The sequence below is a fragment of the Hyla sarda genome, chromosome 3 (genome assembly GCF_029499605.1).
Source record: "Hyla sarda isolate aHylSar1 chromosome 3, aHylSar1.hap1, whole genome shotgun sequence".
Lineage (NCBI taxonomy): Eukaryota > Metazoa > Chordata > Amphibia > Anura > Hylidae > Hyla > Hyla sarda.
In genome coordinates this window covers 155,659,977-155,675,525 of record NC_079191.1, presented here as the reverse complement: position 1 = coordinate 155,675,525, position 15,549 = coordinate 155,659,977, and the positions used below count along the sequence as shown (strand labels likewise).

Genomic DNA, 15,549 nt, shown 5'->3' with positions numbered 1-15,549 from the left:
TGTATCCAAATCGTAAAACTTTCTGGTTTTGCCCATAGCCACCAATCACAGCTCAACTTTCACTTGTCCAGAGCTTGCTAAGATATGAAAGCAGAGCTGTGATTGGTTGCTGTATTTAACAAAAGTTTTACTATTAGGCTAGGATTCCACACAGTTTTTTTTTTTTTTCTGGCGTTTTTATGAAAAACTACCACTGCAGTATTTAAGCCAAAGTCAGAAGTGAATCCAGTATGAAGGAGAAGTGTAAGTCCTTCTATTATATTTCCCATTCCTTTTGAATACACTTCTTGCTTTCGCTCAAAAACAGCAGTAACAGTTTTCTAAAAAACACCAGAAAAAAACCTGTGTGGAAACCTAGCCTTAGACAGTTATTATCTGACATGTGCAAAAAGCACCAAAACAGGCCTTGTGCAAAATGTGTCAAATATATAAACTGACATGCACATGAATATCCACCAGCAAAAATAGACCAAAACTAAGCTAGTGCAACAAAGGACAGTTTTAGTAAATTCCCTCCATTGTACATATCCAAGTGGGGTACTTCGGCTAACCTATTCCTTCTCTGTTATTATGCAGGACACTGGTGGTATGTTTTAAGCAACCCCCCAAAAAATAAGAACTTTACAGTATTCTGAGCAGAAATATTACACTACTCAAGATGATCACAGTTTAAGGCTATGGATAGCTCCGGAAATATTTTTATTTTCTTGCTTTGCACCAGTTATGGTGAAAAATTTTTTTTCTTTATTAATAATGTAGCCGTTTTGCTAGTATAGACTATTTTGTTTTTCTTAGCAGACTACCTTGTACCCTCTATTTCCAGCCTTTTCTCCTTGTTTTTGCTCCACTTGTTCATCACCTATTATTAGAATGTCCTATGCTCACTCATTTACAGAGCCTTTTATTAGAATGGTGGATCATTGTGTGGGGAGAGCTGCAGGAACGATCGCTAGATCATTTGTGTGGCCCTTTGCTTTCATCTTGTTGCTTGTACATCCCCCTAGTACACTGCGAGATGTGCAGCCAACGAGTCAAATGACCAGATCAGCCAGCGAAGGGTGAGGTCAGCCGATAATCTCTACATATAACAGGGCGCAAGCACGGACCGGAAAGTCTCTCAGAATAGGACAGACTTTTCCAATTTTTTCTAATGAAGAACATAATATAAAAGCAAATTAAACATGTATCTGTAACCAACTGACTGTCTGTAGTTATGCCCATGAACTACATGTCATCGTGAAATACAAAAGTGGAATTAAGATAGAAAGTTACTAACAACTTACCTTGAGATTTGTTTCTCCATCCAGACTTGCAGTTGTCACATGACATGAACCATTAACTCTGTCTGAGGACAACAGTACAAGATCAGCAGGAAAAGTTTCATCTTTGGCTACTCGGACAATGTCACCAACCTAAAGTATAAAAAAAAAATTTTTTTAAGTAAAAACATTTTTTGCAAGAAATCCAAACCGTCACGACTTCTTTGTCAAAAACTCTGCTCCCTATGACTTCAATGGGAGATATAGGGAACCACTAGGAATACTGACATGTCACTTCTATGCCATGTGATCACGCTCTGACGTAGGGCTGCACGATTATCATAAAAAGCAAAAATCGCGATTCGATTGCTTTTGTGATATTAGTGATACGGCCCCCAGGGAACACTTGCGATTATCTGCTCGGGCCGGCTCCCGTGTGCTGCTGCAGGAGGGGGACGGCCAGAGCAGGTAAAAACAAATAAAAAAAACCTAAAATTCAGTGTTTCCCAACCAGGGTGCCTTCAGATGTCTGTCCGGGCATGCTGGGAGTTGTATTTTGACAACTGACTAGAGGCACCCTGGTAGAAAGCTGGAGTAAAAGGGCACAGGGAGAAAAATAAAAATCCTTCTGCTCACCTACTCCCGGTCCCTGCAGATGCCGTTAGTCTCCGTGCGGTCCGGTGTCTCCTTTCTTCTCCATAAAACAGTAGGACCTTTCCCTTTTCAGCCAATCACTGGCCGCAGCAGTGTCACGTATCACGCCAGTGATTGGCTGATGAGGAAAGGTCTTTTACGGCTGCAAACACACTAGGTTTCCCCAATCCCGCGAAAAATTAGACAACAGTCCGGGAAACCTAGTGTATTTGCTGCAGTACAAAAGGCTACCTACAGGGGGGGAGATTGTGACATGTGGGCGGAGAATGTGAAGGGTGGGAGGGGGGAGAGAGAATGTGACGGGTGGGGGGGGAATATGACAGGGGGGAGAAATGTCACATGGGGGAGAGAATGTGACAGGGGGGAGAGAATGTGTCAAGGGGGGAGAATGTGACAGGGGGGAGAGAATGTGTCAAGGGGGGAGAATGTGTCAAGGGGGGGGGGAATGTGATATGCGGAAGAGAATGTGACGGGGGGGGGGGGGGGGGAGATGTGATATGGGGGTGAATGTGACGGTAGGGAGAATGTGATGGAGGGTGGAGAATGTGATGGGGAAGGAGAATGTGACAAGGGGAAGAGAATGTGACAAGGGGGAGGAGAATATGATGGGGGATGTGATATGGGGAAGAGAATGTGACAGGAGGGGATGTGATATGGGGAAGAGAATGTGACGGGAGGTGAATGTGACAAGGGGGAAAATGTGATATGGGGAAGAGAATGTGACAGGAGGAGGAAGAATGTAACAGGGGAGGCGAATGTGATATGGGGGTAGTGATATGGGGGGGAGAATGTGACGGGGGGGTTGTGATATGGGGAAGAGAATGTGACACGGGGGAGAATGTGACGGGGGATGTGATATGGGGGATAATGTGATGGGGGAGAATGTGACGGGGGATGTGACATGGGGGGGATAATGTGATATGGGGGGAGAATGTGACGGGGCGAGAATGTGACAAGGGGGAGATGGGATATGGAGGAGAACGTGACATAGGGGAGGAGAGCGTGACAGGGGGAAGAATGTGATATGGGGAACAGAATGTGGCAAGGGGAGAGATGTGATATGTAGAAGAATGTGACGGGGGGGATGTGATATGGGGAAGAGAATGTGACAGGGGGGGGGAAGGGATGTGATATGGGGGAGAGAATGTGGGGGGGGGAGATTTGATATGGGGAGAATATGACAAGGGGGAGATGTGATAAGGGGGAGATGTGATAAGGGGGGGAATGTGATATGGGGGAGAGAACGTGATGGGGGGGATGTGATATGGGGAGAGAATGTGACGGGGGGGGAGAATGTGTCAAGGGGGGAGAATGTGTCAAGGGGGGGGGGGAGAAGATGTGTTATGGGGAAGAGAATGTGACAGGGGGGAGTGTGATATGCGGAAGAGAATGTGACCGGGGGGGGGGGGGGGAGATGTGATATGAGGGTGAATGTGACGGTAGGGGGAAGTTATGGGGGGAGAATGTTATGGGGGGATGTGATATGGGGAAGAGAATGTGACAGGAGGGGATGTGATATGGGGAAGAGAATGTGACAGGGGGGGGGGGAGATGTGATATGGAGGAGAGAATGTGGGGGGGGGGTTGATATGGGGAGAATATGACAAGGGGGAGATGTGATAAGGGGGAGAATGTGACAGGGGGAGAATGTGACAGGGGGAGAATGTGACAGGGGGGGGGATGTGATATGGGGAACAGAATGTGGCAAGGGGAGAGATGTGATATGTAGAAGAATGTGACGGGGGGGATGTGATATGGGGAAGAGAATGTGACAGGGGGGGGGAGGGATGTGATATGGGGGAGAGAATGTGGGGGGGAGATTTGATATGGGGAAAATATGACAAGGGGGAGAATGTGATAAGGGGGAGAATGTGACGGGGGGAATGTGATATGGGGGAGAGAACGTGATGGGGGGATGTGATATGGGGAGAGAATGTGACAGGGGGGGTGAATGTGTCAAGGGGGGAGAATGTGTCAAGGGGGGAGAATGTGTCAAGGGGGGGGGGAAGATGTGATATGGGGAAGAGAATGTGACAGGGTGGAGTGTGATATGCGGAAGAGAATGTGACGGGGGGGGGGGAGATGTGATATGAGGGTGAATGTGACGGTAGGGGGAAGTTATGGGGGGAGAATGTGATGAGGGTGGAGAATGTGACAAGGGGGAGGAGAATGTGATATGGGGGAGAATGTGACAGGGGGATGTGATATGGGGAAGAGAACGTGACAAGGGGGGGGGAGATGTGATATGGGGGAGAGAATGTGGGGGGGGGATTTGATATGGGGAGAATATGACAAGGGGGAGAATGTGACGGGGAGAATGTGACGGGGGGGATGTGATATGGGTGAGAATGTAACAGGGGGGAATGTGATATGCGGAAGAGAATGTGACAGGGGGGGGAGATGTGATATGGGGGTGAATGTGACAAGGGGAGAATGTGACGGTGGGAGATGTGATATTGGGGGGAATGTCACGGTAGGTGGAAGTTATGGGGGGAGAATGTGATGGGGGAAGGAGAATGTGACAAGGGGTAGGAGAATGTGATATGGGGGAGAATGTGACGGGGGGGGGGATGTGATATGGGGAAGAGAATGTGACGGGGGGTGAATGTGACAAGGGGGAAAATGTGATATGGGGAAGAGAATGTGACGGGGAGGGAGAATGTAACAGGGGAGGAGAATGTGATATGGGGGTTGTGATATGGGGAAGAGAATGTGACAGGGGGGAGAATGTGACGGGGGGGGGGAGAATGTGACGGGGGGGGATAATGTGACAAGAGGGAGAATGTGATATGGGGAGGATAATGTGACAAGAGGGAGAATGTAATATGGGGAAGAGAATGTGACAAGGGGAGAGATGTGATATGTAGGAGAATGTGACGGGGGGATGTGATATGTAGGAGAATGTGACAAGGGGATGTGATATGTAGGAGAATGTGACAAGGGGATGTGATATGTAGGAGAATGTGACGGGGGGATGTGATATGGCGAAGAGAATGTGACAGGGGGGGGAGATGTGATATGGGGAGAGAATGTGGGGGGGGAGATGTGATATTGGGAGAATATGACAAGGGGGAGATGTGATATGGGGGAGAATGTGACAGGGGGAGAATGTGACAAGGGGGAGATGTGATATGGAGGAGAATGTGACGGGGGGGATGTGATATGGGGAAGAGAATGTGACGGGGGGATGTGATATGGGGAAGAGAATGTGACGGGGGGGATGTGATATGGGGAAGAGAATGTGGGGGGGGGTGATATGGGGAAGAGAATTTGGGGGGGGATTTGACATGGGGGAGAATGACAAGGGGGAGATGTGATATGGGGGAGAATGTGACAGGGGGAAAATGTGACAAAGGGGAGATGTGATATGGAGGAGAATGTGACGAGAGGGGTGATTTGATATGGGGGAGAATGTGACAGGGGCGGGGGATGTGACCATGGGAAGAGAATGTGACAGGGGGAGATAGAAATTAAATGGGGGAGATGTGAAATGGGCGGTGGGCATAAAATAGGTGGATAGATGTGAAATGGAGGAGATTGGACATAAAATGGGGGTATTTCACCATTTATTTATTATAATCGCATCGCATATCGAAATCGCAATATTTAGGCCCATAATCGCACTCGCACATTTTCCCCATATGTGCAACCCTACTCTGAAGATTACATTGAAACGAGATCACCCCCATTGCCCAATGCAAGAAACTGCAAACACTCACAAGTCATACCAATGTGAATGTACCCTAAAAGTTTAAAAGTAAACCACAAAGCTCATACATACCCTGATGTTTTTGGATCTAGTCTTAACAAGGCCACCGCTTCTGACAACGTAGACTGGAGCGCCATTAACTTCATTATCTGCTTTGTGTCGCAACCAGTCTTCATAACCCTAAAGGCACAAAACAATAGTAAATCAACACAAGTAGTCTGTCAAAACAGATTAATACAGGAAATGATGAACTTTGAAAAAGGAGGCTGTGGAGGAGTGAAGGAGGCAAGTACAGGCCCTTTTTACGGTATAAGAGCCTGTACACATTTATACAAAAAAGCTTTTGCTGGACAACCCCTTTAAAGATTTTTCCATGAGCAGGAAATCCTTAAAGGGGTATTCCAGGAAAAAACATTTTTTTTTATATATCAACTGGTTCCAGAAAGTTAAACAGATTTGTAAATTACTTCTATTAAAAAATCTTAATCCTTTCAGTACTTATGAGCTTCTGAAGTTAAGGTTGTTCTTTTCTGTCTAAGTAATCTCTGATGACACGTGTCTCGGGAAACACCCAGTTTAGAAGCAAATTCCTATAGCAAACCTCTTCTAAACTGGGCGGTTCCCGAGACACGTGTCATCAGAGAGCACTTAGACAGAAAAGAACAACCTAAACTTCAGAAGCTCATAAGTACTGAAAGGATTAAGATTCTTTAATAGAAAGAATTTACAAATCTGTTTAACTTTCTGGAGCCAGTTGATATATAAAAAAAAGTTTTTTCCTGGATAACCCCTTTAAGTTTGAGAGCATGAATCCTAGTCTGGTTAGTATGTATAAACATACAAATACTTGGAATTTTGACTGTGCTTGGCCTAAAACTGAAAATTCATTGCCCTGACCACTTTTTTTTGCAGAACTTATGACCTCTATAAATTTTTTATTTTTCCATATACGGGGATGTCTGAGGGCTTATTTTTTGCGCCGTGATCTATAGCTTTTATTGGTACCCTTGTTCTGTTTTTTTAAATATTTTTTTTATATCACTTAAATTTTTTCTGATAAAAATCTACATTTTTGGACGTTTATTTTCTTATTTTTTTAATGTTTACGCCATTCACCGTACAGGATCATTAACAATGTTTTTATGATGGCAGAAGGAGGCAGGGGAGGAGATCTCCGGCTGCCATTTTAGCTGATCTGATCCTCGTGGCCGTGTTGCGGGCGATGAGATCAGCCACCGGAACCCCCCACAGATGCCTTGATCAATAATGATCACGGCATCTGAGGGGTTAATGTCAGACATCAGCGCGATCGCTGATGTCCGGCTTTACCGTCGGGTCCCTGGCTGCTGAAAGCAGCCGGAACCCGCGGTCCATGATGCAAGCGCAGCTTTTGCACTTGTGTCATAGCCGCAGCGGGACTCGGGGCATACAGACACGTCCTGTTGCGCTAAGTCCCTGACGCCCAGGGTGTACCTCCACGCCCTGTGTCATTAAGGGGTTAGGCCACACTCCCCGAAATTTTCGGCCCAGAATTCCATCAGTCGAAAATGCCGAAAGGGGCATTTTTCGTAGGGCCGAAATTATGGTGCATCCCTACTTACTATATTGCTTTACTTTTGATATTTTATGCAAGTATAAAAACAACTGGGGATCCAGCAGCGGAAAAGCATTTAGGTTTTAAGACTATTTCATCTTCCACTTCCCATGGAAATAATAACCTTTTTATACATCTGTTCACAATATTGTACTGCGATTAATATTTGCAAAATCATACTGCATAAACCGAGACTGCTCATTTTTATATAGAAATGTTATGCCTAGTGACATGGAACTTACAGATTCCCAGATTTACCTGTTTGATAGCCGTTACTGTTATGACAAAAAATAGTGGCAGTCCACTTGTTACTGGACTTGTTGGTGTATCGATCATAAGCTGGAAGAACAAAAAACATGGTGACTTGCTAAATCCACACACAGATGCATTTTGGTAGAAAAACAACTCAGAAACTTTACCTTTAAAGTATTTTGGCCCTGATTTACTAAGAGTGGAGTGTAGTTTTCTTTGTGGGTTTTGTTCTCCGACAGGTATTTTTCCACGGTAATTATTAACCAGTATTTTATTTACCCAAAGTTGATAACACTTAAGCTGGGTTCACACTGCATTTGAGTTTCGTTTAACATCTACTTTTTATACTTATGGATAAAAAAAGCTGCTGCAGGCCTCTGGCGTGCGTCCCGTGTCGTTGCTATGCGCTGCACGGCGCGGAGCATGACGTCAGTGCGCCGCGCATAGCAACGACGCAGGGGACGCACGCCGGAGGCCTGCAGCAGCGCGGACCCGACCCCGGCAACAGGTAATTATGCCACCGGGGATGGGGGGAGGCAACGGGGCAGCGGCGCCGGAAATGGGTGCCGCTGCCCCTTCTCTACCCCTGGCTGTCGGCGCCGCTTCCGCCGATAGCCAGGGGGAGAGAAGGGCCGGCAGCAGGGCTCTAGACCCCAGGAAAGGCAAGGGGAGAGAAGCGGGCAGCGACGGCCTCTCTCCCCCTGCCTTTCCTGGGGGTGTATCGGCGTATAACACGCACATAGACTTTAGGCTAAAAATTTTAGCCTAAAAAGTGTGTGTTATACGCCGATAAATACGGTATTTGAAGACTTTAAGGGTCTATTCACACGTACAGTATTCTGCACAGATTTGATGCCCAGATTTGTTGCGCAAGATTTCAAGCTATGTTCAGACATACAGTTTACATTGAAACCTGCAGCAGAAAATCTAGGCATCAAATCTGCGCAGAATACTGTACGTGTGAATAGACCCTAAAGCCAAAGCTTTACTCATTCACCCACCAACTTGTATACCAGTTTTCCAAGATGTCCCATGAGTCCAGCCAACTACCCTGAAGTGCAGATTCATATAAAGCACATATATACCAAGAATATGATTTGTGTTATGGTTGAAAGTACATCAGTGGAGGTTGATTTGTGCATGGGGAATCCAGGGTGCCAGGCAGGAGATTAGTTTCCCTGTGGTCCACAGGATCCTGTGGATAGGGGATAAGTACTTCTGTACAGCACTTAAGGGGTTAATGGTGGATGTTGATGTCTATTACTGACTATGCGTGACTCACTACAGTGCACGATGTAAATGTGCGTCATGATAAGCCAGGTACCAGGTAACCGTGGTGTACATTTATATCATGGGTCTCCTAGGGGTTAAATGAAATGATTTTAAAGAAATTAGGGGGGGGGGGGGGGAGGGGAACGCTTAAATAAATAAATAAAATAATAAGGAAACAATAAACAAACTTTTATTTACTTCAGCAATGACTTACCTGAACTAGAAATATAATGAGAAAATAGAAATTGGCTATTCTTCTGAATTGTTCAAACAAGTTTTTTGGAATGAAGTTCAACACTGTGTACTACAAAGGAAACATAGTCAATATAAAAAGTACTAAAAATTGCCTATACATGATAAGTTTATCAGTCCTACGAAACATATTTAGCTGTCTTGCATAGAAATTTTACTTATGTTAGTAGTTATTGCCAATCATTTCCCTCGTTGGGTTTGAATGTCTTGTCCTCCTGCACTAAGGACCCCATGTATTTAGAGATGTACTCCGGAGGAAAAATAAATGTTTTGGTACCAGAAAGCGTGTAACAATATGCAGAGATAGAGAGCCGGCACTATAGTGTGGTTTACGGTGCTGCGTGTGCAGTGATAGACTGAAGTGGTTACTTATGGGCGAGCGGTGCGGCGGGTCGGGGGTGCGCTTATATGGAAAACATATGCATGATCAATCAAGAAGAGAAATGTATATAATCAGGCACTCACCCGATGTATGCCAAAGAAGTTGCTTTTATTCCATGCTTAAAGGTTACAGCAGTTCGGGTCGGGGAGAGGAAGAAATGTTGAGCTCAGCCAAGCTCGTGGAACAACGGTTCCGTTTCGCGGGTTGTCCGCTTGGTCACGCCCCAGGGGAGTGACCAAGCGGACAACCTGCGAAACGGAACCGTCGTTCCACGAGCTCGGCTGAGCTCAAAATTTCTTCCTCTCCCCGACCCGAACTGCTGTAACCTTTAAGCATGGAATAAAAGCAACTTCTTTGGCATACATCAGGTGAGTGCCTGATTATATACATTTCTCTTCTTGTTTGGTACAGGTTTGTAAATTACTACATGTTATATTTATTCTCCAGGTCATACGTTGTACCCTACCATTTTCAGTGCATTTCTCCTCAAATAAAAAAATCTCTTGCTTTGATGTTTACAATCCAGACATGTAAATTAGGCTGAATGTACAGTACTGTATATGGTGGCTTCTACCATAGACTAATCACATCTACAGGTAGGATTAAAAATAGATAATTATGGACTGGATTGAACCTTTACACACTAATGAGTCACTCACTAGTCCTCCATCTAATCCATGCAGATTTTTCCTAAATCTCCTGTCTTAGAGCTTAACATACAATCTGTACACAAGCTAACTCCATCTACTCAGGACTCCAACACATTAACAGAACAAATATTAGGAGGTTGCAGGTTTTTCTAAGACTTTATCTAAAAAGTAAACAAATGAAAATAACAGACCGGTGTAAATGCTATAAACATTATATATATATATATATATATATATATATATATATATACACACACACACCCTTATATAACAAGTGATCTTTATAATATATATTTTTCTTACCTGTTAAATTTACCAACCCAGCACTGATGCTGTTGTGGTCCCCGCCGGCCTCTATTTTCCGGGAGCAATGACATAGAGTACATTCACATGGCTGATGCAGCTGGTCGTTGGCCTCAGCGGGGATGTGAGCAGGTAAGGTATGTGATCACTGAGGCCTACTGATTACCTGCAGTGCTATAGCATGTCCCAACTCAATGCTACAACACGCCACCACCAAAGACTGATGGAGACCACCAAAGCATTCGTTTTATCTGTCTGATAGCATTTCCAGCTGCCAGTTTAATTTATTGAACTCTCAGATGACCCCTTAAAAAGGAAGCGGTCATTAAAAAAAAAACAATAAAAAAAAAAAAAAAAAAAGAAAAAAAACTTTTGACAAAAAAATTAATAAAAATTAATATCAATATGATGCTTGAGTGGACAGAAAATAGAAAAAAAAAAACCACTAAACATTCTTACCTAGCCCTGATCTGCCGCAGCTCCCATTTGGCTCTGTGCGCTCCCCGACCTTTTTTTTCCCATTTTCCTGCTTCCAAGACGACTGCTTGTTGCAGGACCTGCCTGCTAAGTGAAACACTGGTCGAGACAGGACACTGCAGCCAGTCCTGCTCCAAGCGATGGTCTTGAAAGCAGGAAGAAGAGAGAAGATCATGGGAACAGACGGAACAGGAGCAGGCGGGGACCAGCAGGAGACTGGGCTGAGTAAGTATGTTTTTTTTTTCTATTTTCCCCATGACCCAGTACCATATCATATATCATATTTAAAATATATATATATATATATATATATATATATATATATATATATATGTATATGTATGTATATATATTTATATTGATTATAGGGATCCAGACATGTAAATCAATATGCACAATTTAAAACAACTTACCTTAGATGAAATGATTCTGTTGTCTGCAAATTGTTGGGGAACATAATGGCCATGCTGAGGGAATCTGTTTGCCACATAAACTGTCCGAGTTTCACTGTGATTTGGTGGGTCACATCCCTGTCAAACACAATAAATAGCATCGTAAAGTTACTGGACCAAGACAGCTAAATACTCAGCACAGATTATTGCTCATGCTCCCACTGAAAATGTAATGGGGTGTGAACACATCCTGTCAGTTCAGTCAGTGACTGCAAGCACAGGACTGTGTTAGGCTGCATTCACACCACATTTTCTACATACGGGTGCCGGATCCGGCGGGGCAAACCAGGCGCTCCCGTACCCCAGTCGGATCAGCCCGTGACTCCATTTACTTTAATGAGCCGACCGGAGTCAAACGGTGAATCCGGTCGGCTCAGTTCTGACCCGTATGCGGTTTCCTGACCGGACCTAAAACCGTAGTTTACTACGGTTTTAGGTCCGGTCCAAAACCGCATACGGGTCAAAACTTAGCCGACCGGAGTCACCGTTCGACGGTCTGTCAGCTAGGCGCTGGATGTGCCTCTTTCTGACAGGAGCCGGATTGGGGGATAATAATGGGCATAGCATATGTCTAAGTGCATAAGCAATGGGGGATATTTAATATACAGGACACATGTAAATTGCAACGAGTGTGTCTGTGCTGCAGCCCTGAAGATATGACAGCTCCCCTATTCTCTGTGCACTATAGGGGTGCTGACATTAGAATTCATGAGAGGAGCTGGGAGGGGCTGCCATGAAACCCACCAAAGACTTTTCTGGCAAGTTTTAGGGCAAAAAGTCTTTTTACAGCTAAATGTCAAAGATTTAAGAGGGGGCCAATTACAAACATATTTACTGTAATAAATCAAATAAATGACAAATAAAAAAATCCCCCCTAAATTTGACAGTGTCCCCACTTTTTATTGACAGTAACTAGCATTGTGAGTACTCTCTAACTTCAATAATTGTAGAGCAAAAGAGGACAAATTGATGCACAAAAATGGAATATTTGCAGACATTAATTTCACAAGCAGATGAAATAAAAGGGGATGAAGCAAGAGGTGGGTAACAAAACAGAAGTAGTAGCAAAAGCATAAGGTCATTATTGTCCAACCATATGATAAAGAGAATGATGATAGATGACATGACAGATACTCAGAAACAAAGCCTTCTATATATCAGCAAACCCAGCAACAAACAGAATAAAGACTAGGACCAGAGATGTCCTCTTAAATGTCATGTTCTAAACAGAAGGCCTTAGCATTGTTTATTCGGCATATTTCCTTGCTACCTCCTGCTGATTCACCTGCCCTACTGCTGCATGTGACATTCTGAAAGGTAAATCACAACATTACAATAATGGTACAAAGAGACTACAGAGATCTTGGTGGTAACAGACAGACTTCATTGGTTCAGACATAGACAGATACAGAATGCAAAATGTTCTTTTGGACAAGGCAATAACTCAATTTGAAAAACGTTAAATAAACCACATGAGATATTTCCATATTGGTTGTGTGAGGCACTGGCTGCTTCTGCATTGTGGCATATTTTAGGAGGAAAACACTAAGCTCTGCTGGATCTGTTGCACAATGGACACCGGCAGTCCATGGGGGCACCAAGGAATTAAAATTAAATGCAACTGGTCCACCAAGTTTCTACTCATTTTAAATGGTAAACTATGCATATGTGAAAGGAACCTGACCAGCACAATGCTAAAATATTGCAGTCACCACTGTGTTAGGGGGATGGGCCGGAGAATCCATTTGGGTGACTACAACAGGGCGGGTAGGAAAAAGGAGCATGCGGTTACTACAGTGTGAACCAAAACTGTTGACTTAAAACGGATCCCTATACCTGTCAGCTGCAATTCACAATAAAAACTGCTGACACTGTTAGATGGCTGTTTGGCAAAGGAGACACATGGTACCTTTTATGTCATATAGGGTAGAAAATATAAAGTCTACAATATAAAGTTTCAATCAGTAATTCAAGGGAGTACAGGAGAAAAGCACATTTACAAAAAGTTCTTTAAGGGCTCGTTCACACTGGTGGATCCACAGTGTATTTTACACTGCAGATCCGCCAACGATGGACCCCTACAGTGTGTCTCAGATGTGCCTGCTCGGAGCAGCAATACACCGCTACGAGCAAACACACTGCTGCAATGTGCAAGTCATCGGGTGCGTGCGCGGTGTACTCACACATCACGTCCGCTCCCCCTGCTCCATGAGCTAGGCCGAGAGCAGCAGCCATGTGTGCGAGTATAGTGCGCATGGTTCGTAGTGGCTGACTGACACTCCGAGCAGGCACACCTGAGACACACTGCTGGGGTCCATCATCGGTGGATCCGCAGCATAAAATACGCTGTGGATCCACCCGTGTGAACAAGTCCTTAGGGAGTATTCAAACACATCGGATCTGTTGCTAAAATTTCAAAATCTGAATTTTTTAGGGACCAGTTAAGTTTGAAGTGGATTTGATGGCCCTTTATGTGAGAAATACCCCATAAATGACCCCATAGAAACTACACCCCTCAAAGTATTCAAAATGACATTCAGAAAGTTTAACCCTTTAGGCATTTCACAAGAATAGCAGCAAAGTGGAGAAGAAAAATCTAAATCTAAATTTTTTACACTAATATGTTCTTGTAGCCCCATATTTTCCATTTTTAAAAGTGGTAAATGGAGAAAAAGCCCCCCAAAATTTGTAGCCCAATCTCTCTCAAGTATGGAAATACCTCATATGTTGACATAAAGTGCTCTGCGGGCTCACAACATGGCTCAAGAGGGAAAGAGCAACTGTGGGATTTTTGAAAACAAATTTTGCTGTCATGGCTTTTAGGGGGCCATGTTGCATTTAGGAAGCCCCCATGGTGCCAGAACAGCAAAATAACCCCCACATGCCATACCATTTTGGAAACTACACCCCTCAAGGAACGTAACACGGGGTATGGTAAACCTTAACACCTTTTTGTGTTTCTGTCAGAACCGCTGTAATAATCAGCCACCCCTGTGCCAATCACCTCAAATGTACATGGCGCTCTCACTCCTGAGCCTGTGCGACCGCAGAGCATGTTACGTCCACATATGGGGTATTTCCGTACTCAGAAGAAATTGTGTTACAAATTCTGGGGGTCTTTTTTCCTTTTACTTCTTGTGAAAATGAAAAGTATGGAGCAACACCAGCATGTTAGTATAAAAAATAAAAAATGTTTACAATAACAGGCTGGTGTAGACCCCAACTTTACCTTTTCATAAGGGGTAAAAGGAGAAAAAGCCCCCCAAATTTGTTAGGCAATTTCTCCCGAGTACAGAAATACCCCATATGTGGCCCTAAACTGTTGCCTTGAAATACAACAGGGCTCTGAAGTGAGAGAGCGCCATGTGCATTTGAGGCCTAAATTAGGGATTTGCAGGGACAGACCTGGATGCAAGAATTACACTTGCCTCCAATACCAAAATTACCCTACGGCAGTGTTTCCCAAACAGGGTGCCTCCAGCTGTTGCAAAACTCCCAGCATGCCAGGACAGTCAATGGCTGTCCGGCAACACTGTGAGTTGTTGTTTTGCAACAGCTGGAGGCTCAGTTTTATAAACCGTGCCATACCAAACGTTTCTCATTTTCATTTGGGGGGAGGTAACTGTGTAGGGGTATATGTATATGTAGTGTTTTACCCTTTACTTTTTGTAGGTGTAGTGTAGTGTTTTTCGGGTATAATCACACGGGCGGGGGTTTAAAGAGAGTTTCCCGCTGGGAGTTTGAACTGTAGTGGAAAATTTGCTGCATCTCAAGATTGCAGCGAGAAACTCACTGTAAACCCGCCTGTGTGAATGTACCTTGTACATTCACATTGGGGGGCAGGCAAACCTCCAGCTATTGCAAAACTACAACTCCCAGCATGCACTTTGGCTGTCCGTGCATGCTGGGGGTTGCAGTTAAGAAACAGCTGGAGGCACACTGGTTGCAAAACACTGAGTTAGGTAACAAACTCTGTGTTACACAACCAGTGTGCCTTCAGCTGTTGCAAAAACTACAACCCCCAGCATGCATGGACAGCTGAAGGGCATGCTGGGACTTGTAGTTATGCAACAGCTGGAGGTATACTACTACAACTTCCAGCATGCCCTTTGGCTGTCCATGCATGCTGGAGGTTGTAGTTATGCAACAGCAGGAGGAACACTGGTTGCAAAACACTGAGTTTGTTACTTAACTCAGTGTTTCCCAACCAGTGTGCCTCCAGCTGTTGCAAAAGTTCAACTTCCAGCATGCATGGTCTGTCAGTGCATGCTAGGAGTTCTAGTTTTGCAACAGC

At 44.5% G+C, this 15,549-nt stretch overlaps 1 protein-coding gene across 7 annotated transcripts in view; it reads right to left on the bottom strand.

The window, feature by feature from the left end:
* Positions 1-15,549, bottom strand: part of ATP11B (ATPase phospholipid transporting 11B (putative)) — a 162,058-nt gene that overhangs the window by 98,419 nt on the left and 48,090 nt on the right. For all 7 annotated transcript variants that reach the window (XM_056565292.1, XM_056565291.1, XM_056565293.1 and 4 more), the window contains 5 exons: positions 11,217-11,333; positions 8,954-9,043; positions 7,474-7,554; positions 5,694-5,801; positions 1,284-1,412 (listed from right to left, as the gene is read on the bottom strand). In XM_056565292.1, the coding sequence (XP_056421267.1) occupies positions 1,284-1,412; positions 5,694-5,801; positions 7,474-7,554; positions 8,954-9,043; positions 11,217-11,333 (525 nt within the window). The remainder of the gene's footprint in view (positions 1-1,283; positions 1,413-5,693; positions 5,802-7,473; positions 7,555-8,953; positions 9,044-11,216; positions 11,334-15,549) is intronic.